The following is a 20,186-nucleotide window of genomic DNA, read 5'->3' on the forward strand; positions in this document are numbered from 1 at the left end:
GGACTAAGATTATCCTTGCAACGGTAACAAGGTCCTCTACCATATTTCAAATTAAAAGTACACACTTCTTTTATAGGCCTCCCACCTAGGTATGCTAACACTACTATAGCATATTTGCTCTAATCACTACCACAAACATCACCTTTCAAGGTGATGTAAACAGGATGGGAAGCTGCAGTTGAGCACAAAAGGTTATCACCTTATGTTCCTCCCCCACAAACGTTTCAGTAGCAGCAGTTTAAATTTGCAAACTTTTCTCTCAAATGAAGACAGAAAATTAGATTTCTTCTCATTGTGGGTCCAGAAAAACTTGCATCAGCTACAAAGATAAGTTTTGATTAATACTACTCATTATTAATAGTCCAATATAAACCAACTATTTTTTGGCTTCAACTCTCCCAGAATATGCTATTTTTTTGTTTCCTTTGAGATACATTCATGACATAATTATTAAGTAAACAATCTACTTCACAGGTAGGGACCATGCAGAACCTTGCGCTGCTGCTGGAGATGGAGCAAAAACTTCAAGTTATGTACAGAAATATTCTGAGACTGTTATTTCAATCCCTCTTAAGAAAGAAAAGTGACCAGAAATGCCTGCAAGTCCCCAGCTTCTTACATTCCAGAAATGGGACCTTACAGATGCAGTTTCCAGAGGTAGTGTCATTTCACTTTGCAGCTACTGGACTTTGCCTGTCATTTTAAGAGGTCCATAAAACAAAGCTGCTAGAATTGAAGTATGGATCATATGAAGTACAGGGTGACCTACTATGTAAAATCAGTGGGAGCCCTTTAATCACAAAGAGCTTGGCTGCTTCTGGAAGCACACTTCTAAGCCCAGCAAGCAGGACATACTTGCTGAAATTGGCTTCAAAGCACACCCAAATAAGTAGGACATACATGCTAGCAACTCAAAAATTCAAAGTGAAAATTTTTTTCACTTGTGATTTTTGAGGCTTGTCTATTTATACGTATTTTTTTACCATTACATTTTACTGATGTCATTTTCCTGGACCACCGATGTCATTTTCCTGGACCTGAGCAAGGCCTTTGACATGGTCCCCCACCACATCCTCATCTCCAAATTGGAGGGAAGTGGATTTGATGGGTGGACGACCCGATGGATAAGCAATTGGTTGAAAGGCTGCAGACAGAGGGTGGTGGTCAATGGCTCTATGTCCAGGTGGAGGCCGGTAACAAGTGGTGTCCCCCAAGGGTCTGTCTTGGGACCGGTGCTCTTTAACATCTTTATTAATGACATCGATGAGAGAATTGAGTGCACCCTCAGCAAGTTTGCTGACGACACCAAACTGAGTGGTGCAGTTGATACAGTGGAAGGAAGGGATGCCATTCAGAGGGACCTCGACAGGCTGGAAAGCTGGGCTCGGGTGAACCTAATGAGGTTCAACACGGCAAAGTGCAAGGTTTTGCATTTGGGCCGGAAGAACCCCAGGCACCTGTACAGGCTGGGAGGAGTGGGCCTTGAGAGCAGCTCGGCAGAGAAGGACCTGGGGGTCCTGATGGATGAGAGACTTAACATGAGCCAGCAGTGCGCTCTGGCAGCTCAAAAGGCAAATGGGATCCTGGGCTCCATCAGGAGAGGGGTGGTCAGCAGGGACAGGGAGGTGATTGTCCCTCTCTACTCAGCTCTTGTGAGGCCCCATCTGGAGTACTGTGTCCAGGTGTGGAGCCCTCAGTACAAAAAAGACATGGAGATTTTGGAAAGGGTCCAGAGGAGGGCGACTAAGATGATCAGGGGGCTGGAGCACCTCCCCTATGAGGACAGGCTGAGGGAGTTGGGCTTGTTCAGCCTGGAGAAGAGAAGGCTGCGGGGCGACCTCATTGCAGCCTATCAATACCTGAAGGGAACCTACACCCAGGAGGGGAGTAAACTCTTCAAAAGGGCTGACAATAGCAGGACTAGGGGAAATGGATCCAAGTTGAAGGAGGGAAGATTTAGGCTGGATGTTAGGGGGAAGTTCTTTACAAGGAGAGTGGTTAGGCCCTGGAACGGGTTGCCCAGGGAGGTTGTGGATGCCCCGTCCTTGGACGTGTTCAAGGCCAGGTTGGACGGGGTCCTGGGCAACCTGGTCTAAATGTGTATGTTTGGTGGCCCTGCTAGGCAGGGGGGTTGGAGCTACATGATCCTTGAGGTCCCTTCCAACCCGGGTGATTCTGTGACTCTGTGATTCTGTGTGATTTTCAATATGTAGGATCCTCACCTGGGAGGAACAACCAGACACATCAGTACAGGCTAGGGCTGACCTGCTGAAAAGAAGCTGTGTAGAGAAGGATCTGGGTGACCTGGTGTACAGCAGCTTGGCCATGAGCCAGCAGTGAGCCCGTGCCAAGGAGGCCAATGGTGCATTAAGAACAGTGTGTCAAGGGAGGTCATTCTCAACTCTGCCCTGGTGGGGCCACATCTGGAGTACTGTGTCCAGGTCTGAGCTCCTCAGTTCCAAAAAGATGGGGAATTTATAGCGAGAGTCCAGTAGAGGGTCACAAAGATGACAAAGAGCATGGAGCAACTTGCTTTAGAGGAAAGGCTGGGAGACCTGGGGCTGCTCAGCCTGGAGAAGAGAAGGCTGAGGGGTCATCTTATTAATGATTATAAATATCGGCAGGGTAGGTGTCAAGACAGGCCAGGCTCCTTTTATTGGTGCCCAGCAACAGGATAAGGGACAATGAGCACAAACTGGAACACAGGAACTCCCATATGAACACGAAGAAAAACTTCTTACTGGGAGGGTTACAGAGCACTGAACAGGCTGCCCAGAGAGGCTGTGAAATCTCCTTCTCTGGCGACGTTCAAAACCCAACTGGACACTGTTCTGTGTTACCTCCTATGGGGAATCTGCTTTAGCATGATTGGACTGGATGACATCCTGAGGTCCTTCCAAATCCCTATGATTGTCATCTATGTGACAACAAATATAGCGAACAAAAAATAGTCCTATGAAGCATAAACTGAGGAAACGTTTCAGTGCTTGAACTCATGCAGATTTTATGGCATGTTCCAGCAATAAAACTGTAAGCAACTTTCCAAAGGAAAAAAATCTAATATTTGAATTATTTGAAGGTGCTTGACAAAGGCCCTAATACTCAATTTATTTCAAACTTTTCTAAAGATTATTTATAGCTGAGCAGTGATTTAACTACGTTTCAAGCCCACAAGATCTATCTCACTCCTAAAAAGTTAAATCAGAAATAAAAAAAAGCAGATGTAATACAGCAAACCTAAATTGTATGTATTGTAAGTACAATTTAATAAACATGAATGATTCCCCATTATTTCATCAGAAATGAAGGTCATCTTCCATTGCTGTTGAAAAAAGCATGTCCTTCTGCTATTTAGATGGTTCTGAATCATTTCCCAGTATGATGCCAATAGATTTTTACTCTCCATTACGTAGCCCACAATATGGCTTCTGCTCAATTAGAAATCTTAACATTATGAATGGATCAAAACGTTTGACCTTAACAGATGGGAGAACAAGAATTACATCTGTGACACTGCATGTTTTAGTACACACAATTCATGAGAGTTGAATGCATGCAGTTAATTCTTACTGTGGAGCTTGCTACTGTCAAAAGACAGAATGATGAGAAAACCCACTGTAAATCCACACTTAGCTGTGGAACTGCCAGCATGCTCCACAAGATATCTATTATACACAAAATTATCTAAACTGCAGACATATACTATTTGAATTATTTAAGTGTGTCATTCATTAGCATTTGGAAATGGTCTAAGATTCCTAGAGAATGTATCTTTTGAAGTACCAAATACTTACTGTGCAGGACTGCAAGTTCAGGATTGCAAGCTCATGACAGTGATTTTGAATGTGTTTCAATGCTTCATCTTCTAACTGTATCAGCAATTAAATTGGACAAAGGAAAAGAAACAAGAAATTATAAGCAAAATGAAGCAACGTATATATCTTGTAATACTGAACAAAAGACTACAACAAAAACAATATACTTTTTAAATTCATGGATTTCAAAAAGCCAAAAGAAAATTTTATTCCTAAAGGATCACCCAAGCAGTTATGTACCTGTGTGCAACCTCTAAGAAATAGAGCTTTTAGTCCACTACACCCTTTCACCAGTGCTTCAATACCATCCTTCGTAATCTGATCACACCAGGAAAGATTCAAATGTTCCAGATTTCTGCAACCCTCACTGGGAGAATTAGAAAAATACATAAAGTTAAATCCAGCCTTCAAATAGTCATAACAGTGGGAAACCCAAATTAAACACACTGTTAGAAATTAATGATAGCCAGTGGACCGTGCCAGGCCTCCACAGAAAAGTCAAGAGAAAAGACCACACACAAACATCATTGTCTACACCCAAGAAGTGCTAGATATAAGATACAGCCAGTGCTGATGCACAGTATTAAGGTTCAGCACTGTGGTTTTGTCTTAAAACTTTATTATATATTGAACAGTTCTTTAAATTATTTTCTTTAACACAAAACACTACATCTTCTTACCTTAAACCTTTCAAAGAGCTGTTTGTGATGGCTACACAAGATGTCAGATCCAGATGTTTCAGCTTGGAACAGAATCTGCTAAGACTGTAACACGTGCTGCAAAACAGCAGACACACTAAAAATACCTTCAGCTACTTCTTTTTCCAAATTTCACCATCAAACAGAAAAAACCTTCGACTTACCTGTCAGTGATTTTTGTGCACCCGTTCAAATTTAAGTGTTCGATGTTTCTACAGTTCTGTGCAAAGGTCCTAAAACAGCAACAAAAAGCTGGAGAATTACTATAATGCCAGAAGTTATGATTCAGTCACTAGAGTGCGCTCTGTCCTGTAACTCCTCATCTCAGCCAAAAAACTCCATCTTCAAGCCATACAGTAGAACATCTGTTCCAGTGATTGCCTTTTTATTTTGCTACTCAAGGCTCTGTCTTGGGTAACTCCAGAAACTAAGTGTTGTTCCTCCCTCAAATACCACTTGAGAAAGGTGTTTATTTCTGCCATTAAACAGAACTGATTTGCTTCAAATGCCTTAACTGAAATCATTAAAGGAATGAATACAAAGGTTGAAATGGCACATCAGATACCTACTAAGCACAGTTAAGGTGCTGGGAAGAGCTGTTACACATTTCGTTACTGAAGCTTTTGTAGGTACCATTAAGGAACTCACTCCCACATCAAACAGAAAGAACATGCCTTGCACAACACAGAAGTGGGATCTAATCTACTTGGACTACTAAGGGAAAGCCCTGTGGGCTCTAAATTAGTTATTTATTATTTTAAAAATTAAAATGCATCTGTGTGCACCACTGGGTATGCACGCTAAAGATGATTACAGCTATTACACCACTAAAAGCCTGTATATATCATTAAACTAATTACCCAGAAAGAAAAAAAAAGCATCAACTTTCTTTTCATCTTTTCAGAGTAATGTTTACAGCTGCACTGCATTTCAGAACACTGTTTTTATGCCCGCGTTTCCTCCAACTGCATGGATTTTATTGGCAGGGGTGGAGGAAACACACAAAAACATTTTTGTCTGGAGGCCTGCCGTGGTTAACAGATCCGACTACACACTCAGCTGGTAACAGCTTCCTGGCTCTCCTGTGTGGACTGAAAACAATGGAAAAAAAACCAACAGAATCAGCAGCAGTTAGACTGGTGATAGTTTCCACTTGAATACTTAAAACAGCTATTCCAAAATTCACATACTGGAGTGAAATTTGCAATCGAGACACTCTTCAAATCACTTGAAAAGACACTACGCTCTGTAATAACTTGCATGAACAGCCTGTGAGATTCAAGCAGGGATGTGTCTGTACACAGATGCCACGAACACTCAGCACCTGCACAACCAAAGCCTACTTTGATTTCTGCCTGTTTTTAAATGAAATATGGATGCAGAAGAAGGAAAAATGGATAATTCATATCACTCCCAGAAATACTGAAAGGGTCCTGATAAGACTCATCTTAATGTTTTGAAACTTTTAAAGCTCATACGTTTATCATTCAGTGGTTAATTGCAATACCACCTGCTTGTAAATGCCTCAGACACAGCCACATGCACCAGTTATTACAGATGCACTTGTGTATAGTGCCAACAGCCCAGCAGCTGTCTCTGCTAACCCTGCCCAATTTCCTGTTGGCACAACTAGCCCCACCGACCCATCGAGCACACAGGCTGCATGCTCAACTGCTACACACACTTACTCTAAATACGTCTTTACTAAATATACTGCCATTCAAAAACATCACAACCCCAGTCCTCTTCTCAGACACCATTAGTACCTGAATCAGCATGTATGTACTGGTTCTACTCACTGCAGTCCCCTAGCCTTAGAGTTCTGATTAGTACTCATGAGCCTAAACCGAATATTAAAGTTAAGGGGGAAGGTGGGTGAAGAGCAAAATTTTCTGCTTACTGCCATCTTTCCCCCTTATACCTTTCTTATTTCTTTCCTATCTATCCCCTCAGTTTGAGCCCCTCTCCAAACATGCCTTCCCCTTCTCCTCTATTTCCAGACTTTCCCTACTGAGGACACAGGGGTCATCTACATGTATGCTCCGGAAAGTTGCAGGGATGCTGCAGAAAGTTAACTATGGTTGAGGCTATTTGTTTTTTTTTAAGAGCCAGTCATCTGGAAAGGAAATGGTAACACACACTTTCCTCTGAGGAGACAACACTGTTTGAAGGTGGCAAAACCCCATGGAGCAGTGAGGGAGATGGCCTGCAAGGACTCCTGGGCCTGGCCTACAAGGAAACCTCTGGGTCTGAAGTCAGGATGCCTGCCTGGGTTACTAAAGCAATTTATTATTTAACTAGCAGCTGGATTCAGAGGACCACAACTCTGTCAGGAGTATCCTTTTCTTGTATTAGCAAAATGGATGTGAAGAATTAATTCCACAGATACAATAACACACCTATAATTTTAATACTGGATTAGATTCTAGATTTTTAGCAACATGTAAGACAAATCTAGGAAGACTGAGAAAACAGAAAAAAGATTGTTTAGAACAGGTCAACATAACATTTCTAGTTGTTTTGTTTTGTTTTTTAAACCAAATTTATGGCCCAAAGCTAATCAGGGTCCCATTCTAAATCTCAGTATTTCCTATCTCAGTTACGTCACCAATACTTTACATGGTTTTGTCATTGGCTGGTTTTCTTTCTGTTTTTTTGTTTTGTTTTTTTGTTTTGTTTTGTTTTTAAGGAAAAAAAAAAGCCTTTAAACTTCTACAGGGAGAAACACTCTGACTCAGACTATGCACCAGAAATGCTCATGAATTTGCTCTGAAGCAAACTCAATGAATTAGACTTGCTCATGAATTTTAGAAAGAGGTCACGAGGCACTAAAAAAATGCCACTGTTTAACTCAAATCTTTATGCTTTTATCTTCCACAAAAAAGCAGCCACACTAAGTCAGACTGAACATCACCTAGCCCAGTCTGCTGCGACAGTGAGGAAAGAGCAACAGCTGCCAAGAAGTTGTATCCTGAGCTTGGCTCCCAGTATTCTGAGTCCTCAAGGACTTGTCAAACAGGGGCCCTTCAGCTGGAGGTAAGATCTGTGGGTTAAATCAACAAACAAACACCCACAGAGGAATCTGGATAATCAGTCTGCATATAGAAAAAGCTTACAGGGATTCCAAGTTTCTTGTGAGAACAAGCTGCACCGTTCAATTTATATACTGCATAAAGAAGGGCCAGCTTCCCTAAGATGCTTGTGTTGCCTGTTTGTTCTTTATTTTACATTACAGAAAGAAGAGAATCCCATACCCTTCCCAATTTGGCAGGCACCAGTCTTTAGTTTTTTTTCCCATTGCTGGGGCCACTCTCATGTCTAAAAAAGATGAATTATAATCTGGCTACTGATCCTGATGAAATTATATCGGCAGGTTGCCAAAGTATAAACCTGAAAACATTTAAAATGCTTGAAAATTGAGAGAAAAGAAAAATTTTAATTCATTTCTAAGGGAAAAAAAAAAAAAATTAGCTATATTTTATTCTCAAGCTGATGGCTCATTTAGTCACTGCTAAGGTACTTAGTACTTATTTAAGTGTCCCATTTTGACCATCAGAAGGTACATAAAATCCAAACAGATCTACCAATAATTACTTATTTCCTAATATTTGGAACAAAAGCAATGTCTTAGCCTAGGACTTTACTTACTTTAAGGAGGAGTCTCCAACAACGTGACATCCTCTCAGACTAAGTTGTCTCAGGAACCCACCGCACCTTTTTGATATATTTTCCACAACACGACCCTTAAACCAAATAAAAGGAAGATTTTGTTGAGTTTTATTCTGACATAACATTCTTAGCAACTTAAAAATCCCAACAGAAACGTATCTCTTTGAAATTTCTTTTCTACTTTAAGAAAAAGAGTTACCTGATGAGAGAAGTGCTGTTCACTTCAATCTTTAGTTCTCTTTCTGAGTCTACCATACGTAGCTCAATTTTTTGCCTCTGCAATACCTTACCCATTAAGATTGCTGTCAATTTTGCAAGAAATCTGAAAAACTGCCCAGAAGCAGAACAGGAGGCATCCTGTGACCAGTTGTTACTCCAGCACACAAGGTTACATTATCCACAAATATGTGTTTAGGATAGCAAGACACTACACTGAGCTACAGCCTCTCGTAAGTCTTGTTTTACAGAATGGCTTGGGTTGGATGGGACCTCAAGGATCATGAAGTTTCAGTCCTCCTGCCACAGGCAAGACCATCAACCTCCAGTTTAGGTACTAGACCAGGCTGCCCAGGGTCCCATCCAACCTGGCCTTGAACACCTCCTGGGACAGGGCATCCACAGCCTCTCTGGGCAGCCTTGTTCCAGCACCTCACCAGTTTCACATTAAAGAACTTCCCTCTGACATACAATCCAAATCTTCTCTCCTTGAGCTTAAAACAATTCCCCCTTGTCCCATCACTGTCTACCCTCATAAGAAGTTGATTCCTCTCCTGTTTATAAACCCCTTTATAAACAGAAGGCTGCAATGAGATCTCCCCACAGCTTTCTCTTCTCCAGGCTGAACAAGCCCAGTTCCCTAAGCCTGTCCCCAAAGGGAAGGTGCTCCAGCCCTCTGCTCATGTTCATGGCCCTGCTCTGGACCCTCTCCAACAGCTCCACATCTGGAGGCCTCAGACCTGGACACAGTACTCGAGTACTTCAACCGCATCCAGAAGATTTGCCAGAGACTACCTGCTAGCTTTCAAAGTTGTATTTATTTGCATGTCTGTTCCTATCATTTAGAAATGATACTTTTCACATTGTGTAGCACAGTTTACAAACAGAACTTCCTAATTGACCCCACTTGCTATAAAATTCTATTTATTTACATCTTGAAATGAGATTGCAGAGAAGAAGCAGATTGGTACAGTACTTCTAGTATTCTAAGCTCAAAGTGTAGCATTACTGAAAATATGTTATTTAAATTGTGGTACATAGTATGCACCCTTCTTTCAATTTTTTTGACAGTCAGAATAAGACGACAGACCAAAAAGCACTGCAACAACTGACTGGACATCATACGGTGTCTACTTTTAGAAAGATAAAAGTAAAAATAAATCAACACTGATCATCTAACAAACAGGACCACTACATACCCAACAGAACCTTCTATCTTCTTCTCTTTTATTTTACATATAGAAAACTTACAAAATTATAGAGCAGTGGGTTTTTATTTTTATTTCCTCTCTGTATGCAGTGGTGGCATTTTCACAGCATCAGTAAAGACATTTCTTGTATTTTGTTATTCTGCAATACTGAACTCTTGGTGAAAACATTTTTATCAGTACTTGTTTGTTAAGTCAGTAGGTAACTGGCCACCTCCTCTCTCAAACACATTTACATCAAAACAAACCAAAGATCGTTATACACTTCATGAAATTACATGTTTTTTTAGAGTTCTCCAGTCACTCAGAACTATTTCTCACTAGAGGCCAAGTACCTTTACTGTAAGGATAAAATCTTCCCAATGAATTACATAGAATGGAGGCTCAATAATGGAGGGGGGGGGATCCAAAATCTAATTATTCAAAGCAAATAGAAACAAATAATGACACACGGTTTCTCATATCCATTTATTACTTGAAGCATGTTAAAAACCCACCAAAACAGTGTATTAAAAAGGACAAGTACATTAAAATGTGTTCAGGTATTTGAATAATATAGTGTCACTCAAAAACTAGTTCTTCAAACTACTTCAGCTTGTATTTGGTACCACAGACCAACAAATCCTAAGATTCATTTAACTTTAGGAAGATTTTCACACAACTTTGCAGAAGGAAAAAAAATTCCTTTATGGTACAGAAATTCATTTTTCTTGGCTTGTTCTACATCATCCAAGACTTCAAAAAGGGAAAAATATACCACAAAACATGACTTTCCATTATCCGACAGTTTCAGATCAAGTACTGCTTGACATTATGTGAAACATCATCAACAGTACAACAACTAATGGAGCAAAAAGCTGCCATACGCACCTGTCCTGAAGTCTGACAAAAAAACCCACATTACTAAAACAGCTTAAAGCAAAACAAGACACAGTATAAGATATGGTTTAGTAGTCTGTGGTAGCAATAGTGACAGGAGGACAGGCCTAGATTGGACTAGATGATCTTGAAGGTCCTTTCTAACCTTGTGATTCTATGATTCTAAAACAGGTCTTTAATATTGAAAGTGAATGCATAACTCATTCAAAACTAATTTGTGCAGTAATCATTGGTTTAAGTTATGAATAAATTTTAAGAATTTGTATTGCAAATGTACTTAAATACAATATACTGAGATAATCAAATTTCTCAAAACCACAATGGGTCCTTACAGAAAAATAGGATCATAACTTAATTTCATTCACTCTCCTTTATACCAGGCCAGAAATACATCTGAAAGGACAATGCCATTAGGTACAATAAAGACAAATTCAGCATAAACATAGCAAAAAGACTTCAGAAAAAAGCTGGCCAAGAGAAGAGCCACCAGTCTGGTGGGCTTCACTTTTTATTTCTTAGCAAATGAGAAACACAAGTCTGTATTTTTTTTAAAGGCAAGTGAAAAAGATGACATTAGAGCCCCAAAACATCTTAAAACACAGATTCCAAAAATCTTTCTCCTACCTCTGCCAGATACTCATATTTAATATCTGTATAGCAGAGGAGCTGGCAATAAAATTTTAAGAAAACAGTGAGGAATTTTACTCTTTGTTACTGTAAAGCTTCGGGAATTCTTTGAAATAGGGTTTGCAAAATATACCAAATGACCCCCATCTGGATTTTACTTATGCAATTAAAACTTTAGCACAAAAATTCAGAAGCAAATTCATTATTGTATTCTAAGGTTAATTTCAATTACCAAATACAAATAATGAATGAATTTAATTTATATTAAGGAACTGTATTTCCCATGGGTTTTAGTCTTCATTTTGCAATGTCATAATTTATTTTCTTATGCACATCTATGATAATGTGCATACACGTTTTTTTTTTCTTATGGAACATAAGACTGCCCTAATTGCTTCACTATATGCTGTATGGGAACTGCTGCATCACAGCCTGAGCCTCTGATGACCACCTGAGGCGAGCACTGAGTCAGCCATGGGAGCACAGGTGAAGGCAATTCAGCTGTGTGATGGAAGGGGTGGAGCCTGGCTGCACCTCTCCTAGACCCATTTAAGAGCTGACTGCCAGTGGGGAAGGATCTCTTCTGGAGATCTGTCCTCTGGAGTTTTGCAGTGAGCTCAGGACAAGGGTAAGCACTCTTATCTATTCTTTTTTTCTTATTATAATCTGCTTTGCCAAACTCTCTTGTTCATTTCATAATTCTAACATCTTTATGTTCATTGACTATACATTTGCTGAAGAGGATTTTAATCCACATGAACCCGCATCTCAGTCACTTCATTTCACTCAAGCCACAGGAAGGAAGCATTGATAAAATGTACTGAGGTATGCAGCAAAGCAAATCCAGGCCAAGTCAGGGAAGATTTTTACCATTTTGTTGTTTCAGTTTATGTCCAAAGACAAGCACTCGGAGAGCTTCCAGCACTAGATGGCACTCTCACAGAGACCAGAGACAAGCAACAGAATCTTCCCACAAGGCAATGAGTAACTGCAAGCATCTCATTCAGTTCAGAGACACTGCTCATACCTTTGTTTTCTGGAAGTGATCAGTTCTAAATTTGTTGAACTCTGCATATATACAATATATGCCAAGTATCTGATACATTGCTTCCAAGCAAAACTCAAAAAACATCATCAGTGTAAAAAAAAGCCAAACACAGAGTTGACCATTCACTCCTTTACTGCTTTATTATCCTGTGCTTTAGCCTTTAAAACGTGAACTCAGAGAATCTATGAGGTCCTTAAGCATCGCCAGAGGAATGAAATAAACAAGGACACTAACCTCTATATCTGTCTGAAAGTTAAAAAGGTCTATTCTTTGCCAATTGCTTCCATCCAGAGCTAAAACATTCCATGCCTACAGGAAACAAATAAGAGTTATACATCTCCAATGCCTGCTCCCTTTTGTTTTCCTCTCAGCAAGTCCAGTACAACAAGCTCTCAAATACAAATTTGGGTAGCACTCTTTAAAAAACAAATGTAGTAGCAGATATTAGTAACAAAATATTAACTAGTTAAAACCAGAACACTTGTTTAAATTAACCTCAACTCTCCTAAATGGATTACATTTCAGAGTCTTACGCCTATAAAATGTATAACAGCAAGAAATGAAATGCAAAACACATACACAGCATGATTTAACTAGATATATATGGAGAGAAAAGCAAATGCACATAAGACTCCTTCCAAGAAAACCATAGTTCCTCAACCTCACAAGTTACTCTGTGAGGAAAATAAGCCTTTCAGAACATTGCTGACTTTCCACTGTTGGGATCAGGCCTTTCCATGTGCTGAGTTTACATACACACTTGATAATTGCTTCTTCATTGTTAGAGCAGTCCTTCAAAGCAAAACAAAGCAAAAAGGTCGAAAAACAAGAACATACTCAGAAAAACAGGAATAAAGAATATTGCATCCAACTGACATAGTTCTGAGAGAAAACAAAACAAGGATTTATTAATTGGCCTTGTTTTTCTTCAGATGTGTTCTAGGCTTTGACTTAAAGTTCTTACAAATCCTGATGTTAGTTAGCTCAGAACTTATTGAAGCTGCAAGCTAGAATAATACAGGTCTGGGAATTTAGTAGTTACACAATTATAGATTAAAACAAATAAAAGGAAGAAAGAAAGGCTTCTTCTGCATTAGAAGAATGAAGAATGATGTAGAAAGTTCATTCATGTTGTACAAGAAAACACTTCACCACACATTTCATGTAGTAGCAGAATGCTTTTCATGTTAATTCAAAATAAAAGTAAGATTAGCTAAACATAAAAGCTTACTTGGCATGCTTTCTCTATTGCCTTCTGAGCAAAGAGCATTTCTTCTCTACTGGTAGTCCATTTATTTAACATCTTTTGTATTTGGCAAGCAAATGATGGATGTACTTAAGACACGTGGTGCACGTTAACTGAGCTACATGGAATTTTAAGCAGAATGTGTCTGACAAATAATGTTATACAGCCACGTGTTTAATAAAAAGCAAATGCCACTATGCCAAAATGCGTTTAATCCCTTCTCCAGATATAGAGCACACACTACTGGATATCTTTTCCATAGCCTTTAAAAAGAAATCCAGTCCATAGCAACTAATTTAGCATATCTGAACACAAAACTGGAACAACAGTTTTTTTTGTTTTAATAAAAGATGCTGAGAGAAATACTTGATATTCTTATTTTTTAAACAGGAAGAAGACCATCTCAAAGCCCATGATTTGCAAACAATTTAGAGCTTCCCAAAGAACAACAACAACAATAGAAACACATACCTTGGAAACTTGTGCACATCGACACAAAGTAACTATGTCCAAGAAAGAAAATATTCTAGAAGGAAAAACAATAAGAACATTTTTTAATTATTAATTCAAACTAACTTATGAGTTCACTGTTTATATATTTCTATGGAAGAAATCACCTGTTAGACAACAACAAATTTAAATTAAACAAAAGCATTCTATTTCAGTTATTCAGTGAAGGAGTAACCCCATACCCATCATCTTGAGACAGCCAACATCTACATAACAGGATCAATTTCAACAAAATCTATTTTAAATTTTCCCTGCTTTGTTTCCCAAACACGTATGAATAACAAAATACTTTATTGCTTATAATTCAGAGAAACTGATTTATATACCTTTAATTGTGATACAGTTAAAGAAATAACATATGCAACTATAGGTGAGGATTTAAGAGTCTGGTTTTTGCACTGAAGAGTTAATACTCAATTTGGTGCTGTGGGTCCAGCTGTGTTTGAATGGACTCCCAACCTTAAAGAATTTGCCCATATCCACTGAGAACTCTTATGACTAGCTTTGTGAACTGTACTCTTTATTGGAGTAACAGAGGAGAGATGCTTTTAAGGTCAGTGATAAATACACTGTCTGCAGAGCACGTGTGAGTATCATTAATATGAATAATAAGCTGACTGCAAATGTGTTACATTATAGAATAACTCTCTATAGAGATTTTTAAGTTTCCTGAGGGAAGCACTTTGTATAACTGAGTATGTAAATCCCAGCCATTAGATGCTCCTACGGGAGGAAGAGAAGTTCAGCCTGTCAACAGGTCCCACAAGCCAGTGGTATTCTCCCGCTTTGTCTGCAATGATATCTTCCCCAAACACTTGATCTTTAAGGCCACTTTAATGCTATTTTCCTTCTTTCAGGTGGAACTTGAGTGATTATAATCATATGTAGCTTTGTTGCAGTTGGTGCAAAAGAAGACTGAAAGGCTGCTGTGAATGGCTACTGTGCAGTTTACCAGTTCCACAGTACCACCAAGTTCCCATCTCTGCAATTCTGACACACAGCCTGGTTGTGGAGTTTCACACTTCACTCCATCTTTTGTGCTCTCTCTCTTAAGAGTCAGCATACTGAGCTGGTGCTGTTAACAAGCTGATGTTTCCCTGTCTTGTGTTGCTTAGTGAACTGTCATGGAACAGACATATGCAAACAGACTTTGCATATTCACTGCATTCCACAGCAGAGGTTTTTTCAAGGCTTTTCTCAAGGGAGGTATATTCCAACACATCACTTCCAATAATTATTCCACATATTTCATTCTGAGACATAGTCATTCACGCTTCACAAATATTTAGAAAGAACTGGGGAAGTCATACGCAGCCTCATTAAGAGGATTAAATCCCCAAGGGCTCTTGGGCTGCTCACTATTTACAGAGTAAAACTATTAGGTTAAACTATTATTATTAGCAGGACGGTGTCATCATATAATCATTAAGATTGGACAAGACCTTCAAGATCATCAAGTCCAACTTCCAACACATCATCACTATGCCCACTAACCACGTCCTTAAACCACGTCCTTCAATGTCACACCTACATGTTTCTTGAAAGCCCCCAGGGATGGTGCCTCTGCCATCTCCCTGGGCAGCCTTTCCAATACTGTATCAGTTTTCCGCAGAAGAAATGTTTCCTAATATCCAACCTGAACCTCCCCTAGTGCAACTTGAAGTCAGTGCCTCTCATCCTATTGCTGATTACCAGGGAGAAGAAACCAATCCCCACCTTGCTGCAACTTCCTTTCAGGTAGTTGTGGAGAGTGTTGAGGTCTCCCCTGAACCTCCTCTTCTCCAGACTAAGCAATCTCAGTTCCCTCAGCCACTCATTTTAAGACTTGAGCTCCAGACCCTTCAACAGCTTTGTTGCCCTTCTCTGGACACGCTCCAGGGCCTTAATGTCCTTCTTGTAATGAGGGACTTAAAACTGAACACAGCACTCTAAGCGTGGCTTCACCAGTGCCAAATACAGTAGAATGATCACTTCCATAGTCCCACTAGCCAACTACTTCTGATATAAGCAAGCACAGCGTTGGCCTTCCTGGCCACCTGGGACACTGCTAATTCAAGATCAGCTAGCACTGAACATAGAGAAGGGAAATAACACACTGATAAACATAAGTTCAGGAATCTAAGTACTAACACAAAGCATGGTGACTCTGATTTCCAAAAGGCTACGTCACAATACCTACCAAGTCTTACATCGTCAGTGTATTATTTTAATTCACTTTACAAGAAACAAGAGAGATTACAATTCAGAATCTAGCATTACTCTTTCAAACACTGAATCTATTCTTCACGACTGGCAACTTTTAATAGTTTTCTAAAATAAAAGTTTCATTGTCAAAACAAATTTTTGCAAAATACCATTTTCAAGCAACAACAGAGCCATTTCAAAGGATGTTCTCAGGAAATAAAATACATTAGCTTAAGCATAAAATACAGATCCCATTCCAAAATCCTTTTCTTCTGCAGAGAACGAAAGATGTTTCTATAATTCACATATAAACTACCACTTGACATTTTCAGTCATCAAAGAACTGAACAGTAATAATAACAATTCCATCTTATATCAAATATTAACGCCAAGGAGTAAACATCAGCAGTATAACAGACATGGTTATCTTAGGTTTACAGAAGCTGAAGCACAAAAGACATCTTGAAATTGTTTCTAATGAAGACAAGAAGGATTGTGACAAACCTTCTCATGACTCAATATTCTTGCCTAAAGAAAGCACACAGCATGCTTTGGAAGTGATGCAAGTTCTGCTGGAGGTAAGAAATAACAGAAGGAATTGAAGATGCTGAAGAAAAGGTATTTTATCTATCTCATCTACTGAGTTGTCTAGCAGCTTGTCTTCATGTTTGACTATTTATTACTGTTACAAGATTAATGTTGATGCATGATTTCTGTTGAAAAAGTAGACTGAAACCAAATATGGAACAGATGTATTTATTTTTGCTCCATTCCCTATGAAGTGACTTTTTACAAAGTAAAAAAAAAGAAGTGATTATTTTATGTTAAAAGGAGAACTATTTTAATAAGTGTAAAATTCTAGACACTTCTACACTTATTTTTGTTCTAAAAAAGAAAGTCTTGAAACGTGCCTGAAACTGCCCTCCTCAAAATAGGTAATTTAAACAACACTAGGATTCAGCAAAATCAGAATCATTATTATTCAGTTAATAACAGCATAAATAAGAATTACTAGTAAATTATTTTATAATTGCTAAGACTCGTTTTTGCCAACTTGTTTCAAAATTTCCACGCTGTTCTCCTTTTTTCCCCTCTATAGTATAGTCTTACATGCAAACCACTGAGACAACTGCTCCTCTACTTTCAGCCCCACAGAACTCCTAGCACATCCCTACCAGTTAGGAAAACCCAACAGGACACAAGACAATAGCATTTTAAAGGCTTTAAAATCCAGCCACAGAACTGAGACAGAGATGGCAACACTGATGTTGTCTGGCACTTATGGTAAAGGGCTATGTTAGCAGGCACTTGTGATTTTAAAATGTGGAAAAAATTACCATGTAGGCCAGCTGATGGTTGTACAGCACATCTGTCCTCTATGACCATAATTATGTAGGTGGAAGCTAATGCAGCCAGCAGCCGGATTCATTTCCACTTAAGTCTTTGGCACAGATTAGTTAAGGAAACTGGAAATGTAACGAGTTAACGGATTCACAGTAAAGTTTAGGATAATCTATACTCACTTCCTGTACCCAAGGTCATTAATTTTTCCTTAGTTATCCTGCATTGCACCCAAGGAAGATAATCTGCTTACCCATAATCAGAGTTCTTCAAGCCTCTTCCTGCCAGGGCATACACCACTCTGGACACATAAATGCCTCATAAGCTTGGCCTTGGAGATCTTTCAATGCTAACAGCACCTGAAGTATGCATGAAATTCATGCCAGAGGCACAAAGACTTGCACAAGCTCACAGTTCCCCAACTCCATTAAGGTAAACTTGTATTTGGCTTAAGCCTGAATTCCAGAAAATGAATATTCTTGATTTGAAAGCCTTCAAGGGATGGAAAATCACCACCTTCTCTGATAGTTTGTTCCACTGGCTAATCACGCTGTTATAATATTTGCCTTATTTCCAAGGTGAATGTCTGACTTTCAGCTTTATGCTTTCCTCTACTTTTCTTCACCAAATTAAAGAGTGCTTTCGCAGTTAGTACTTTCTCCTTATGGAGTTTTAAAATCACTTATCATGTCACCTCTAATTCTTTTTATTTCAGTTCTTTAAATCTCATTTTCTCTGCGCGTTCTTTTCCAGTATGTTTCTTCAAAGACAGACATCTAAAGCAAATGTAGCATTAAAAAGTTTATTAGTTCCAACAAAGCTGTACACAGACACAAAGCATTATTTTACTGCTCCCATTTTCAGAGCCTTTTTGACACAGAATCAGACAAGGAACTTACAGTATCTTGTACATCTCACTCTCACATCCTCTACTACGATGACACATCCCCGACCACAGCACTCGATGTGAGAGTGAAATGGGACACTCCTTAGTTCTATATCCCTGCAAAATTAAACTATAAAATTAATCTTGTTTGAACGTATCACTATTTAATGTCATTCGTACTTCCTTGGGAGTGCCTTTTCCTCACATTCATTTTTGTGTCATCTGTAACTCTTAACCTCCAGTGACTTCTTAAAGAGTGACTTCCAAAACATGGAGTAGAAAAAAAAAAGCATTTGGGTCTACCAGCCAGTTACTACAACTGTTAACCAAATGTGAATCCTTTCAACGTGTACTGATGTACTGTACAGGGCTCATTTTAAAATCAAAAGGCCAAATGTTAAAGTCAAATGCATTTGTAGACACTTGTAATTTGGGTTGGTAGAGCCAACTGATTGTTTCATCTCAGAGTGATACTGTCTAACCAATTCATCCACAAAATCACAACAACTGTTAATTATATTCCTTTCTTTCTATTTTCTATTAAACAAGTCTACATCAAGTTTTTCCTCTCCATATTGAAAAGGAGGCTGTGTTTTCTGGTCACCTCCCATATATTTCCATACATACTTCATTACTCCCATGTGCTATAAACAGAACCGTGTCTTTCCAAAAGCAGAAATGGCTGATGTCACTTCTATTGTTTCCTTTCCTGTGGAACCACAGAAACAGCTATTTCTCAAAATCCAAACACTACAACTTACTGAATGAGAAACAAAACTGTCCAAGAGTCAAACTGCTTCTCTCTCATCTCTTTAAGGCCCTAGCCAATCTGATCAGATACGGAACAAGCTTTTGCAGAGCATCTGCTGTTCTTTGAGTTTATTACTAATCATGTTTGAACGCATACAGTTGCAGTCTTGCCACCATCACAGAACCATCTTGTCTTTCCCTAAAATGACATATTCAATAAATACCAAACACCATTATAAATATTTATATGTGGAGGGTTTAGCTTCACCCTTCTTTTCCCCATCTTACCAAATGCCCTCCTATGGTATGAGACACCTCACCAACAACTGCAGTTCAGTAGCACTGTACAAAGGCTGCAGTAAAATAAAAGCAGCTAAAAAAACACAGATCAACTGAATGGTCATACTCACAGCAAGTAGAACCCTGCATTAATAAATTTTTAGGTAGGGACGTGCTACACTGCAAATTCCAGTAATACCTTATTCAGTAAAAACCCATAATATATATGTATTGGAAACATAAATGGAGAGACATATTAAAAACTTAAGGAGCCTTTTTTTTTTTTAAAGCACCTTAGCTTATTTCTATCAGATTTGTTTTCAGCAGCATGTCATGAACTTCCACTCAAAGCAGAAATCAACTGCATTATCTACTGTTTCACCTTTCAAGTCAATTATTAAAATAAATCCTTTTTCACTAGAGATGTGCTATCTCCTGAAGTAAAGCACTTACGCTAGAAACTGTGAAACACACTGAAATTTTCCAGTAACTTTTACCCCACAATCACCACTTGTAAACTACATGGACTACAACGCCTTTCTCAGCTAATCTAAACAGCAAGTCTTTCATTTACAAACCTGGCACCAAAAAGCACTTCTTCACATGCCAAACCTTTGCTTTTGCTCAGTTATTGCTACACAATACCTACACAAGTATCAGCAATTGCCAAAGAACAGGCTGTCTGCACGATGCCTAACATCTATTCTCAGTTTAAACTGAACTCTGCTTTTCCAACAAATAATCAGCTTTGCTGGATTCATTTTATAGCTATACGACAGCATTTAATTTTTTATAGTCTATACACTACTTACAAGCCAAGGGGATCACTT

General features: G+C 38.9%; 1 protein-coding gene across 1 annotated transcript in view; it reads right to left on the bottom strand.

The window, feature by feature from the left end:
- The window catches only part of FBXL2 (F-box and leucine rich repeat protein 2), a gene marked incomplete at both ends in the record, with an annotated part of 50,112 nt that overhangs the window by 9,371 nt on the left and 20,555 nt on the right, over positions 1-20,186 (bottom strand). Inside the window, 7 exons of the mRNA XM_079538474.1 lie at positions 3,795-3,869; positions 4,056-4,182; positions 4,496-4,591; positions 4,678-4,746; positions 8,162-8,256; positions 12,395-12,469; positions 13,878-13,932. Of these exons, the coding sequence (XP_079394600.1) occupies positions 3,795-3,869; positions 4,056-4,182; positions 4,496-4,591; positions 4,678-4,746; positions 8,162-8,256; positions 12,395-12,469; positions 13,878-13,932 (592 nt within the window). The remainder of the gene's footprint in view (positions 1-3,794; positions 3,870-4,055; positions 4,183-4,495; positions 4,592-4,677; positions 4,747-8,161; positions 8,257-12,394; positions 12,470-13,877; positions 13,933-20,186) is intronic.

Source organism: Tetrao urogallus, assembly GCF_951394365.1.
Source record: "Tetrao urogallus genome assembly, chromosome: 7".
In the NCBI taxonomy this organism is placed as follows: Eukaryota; Metazoa; Chordata; class Aves; order Galliformes; family Phasianidae; genus Tetrao; species Tetrao urogallus.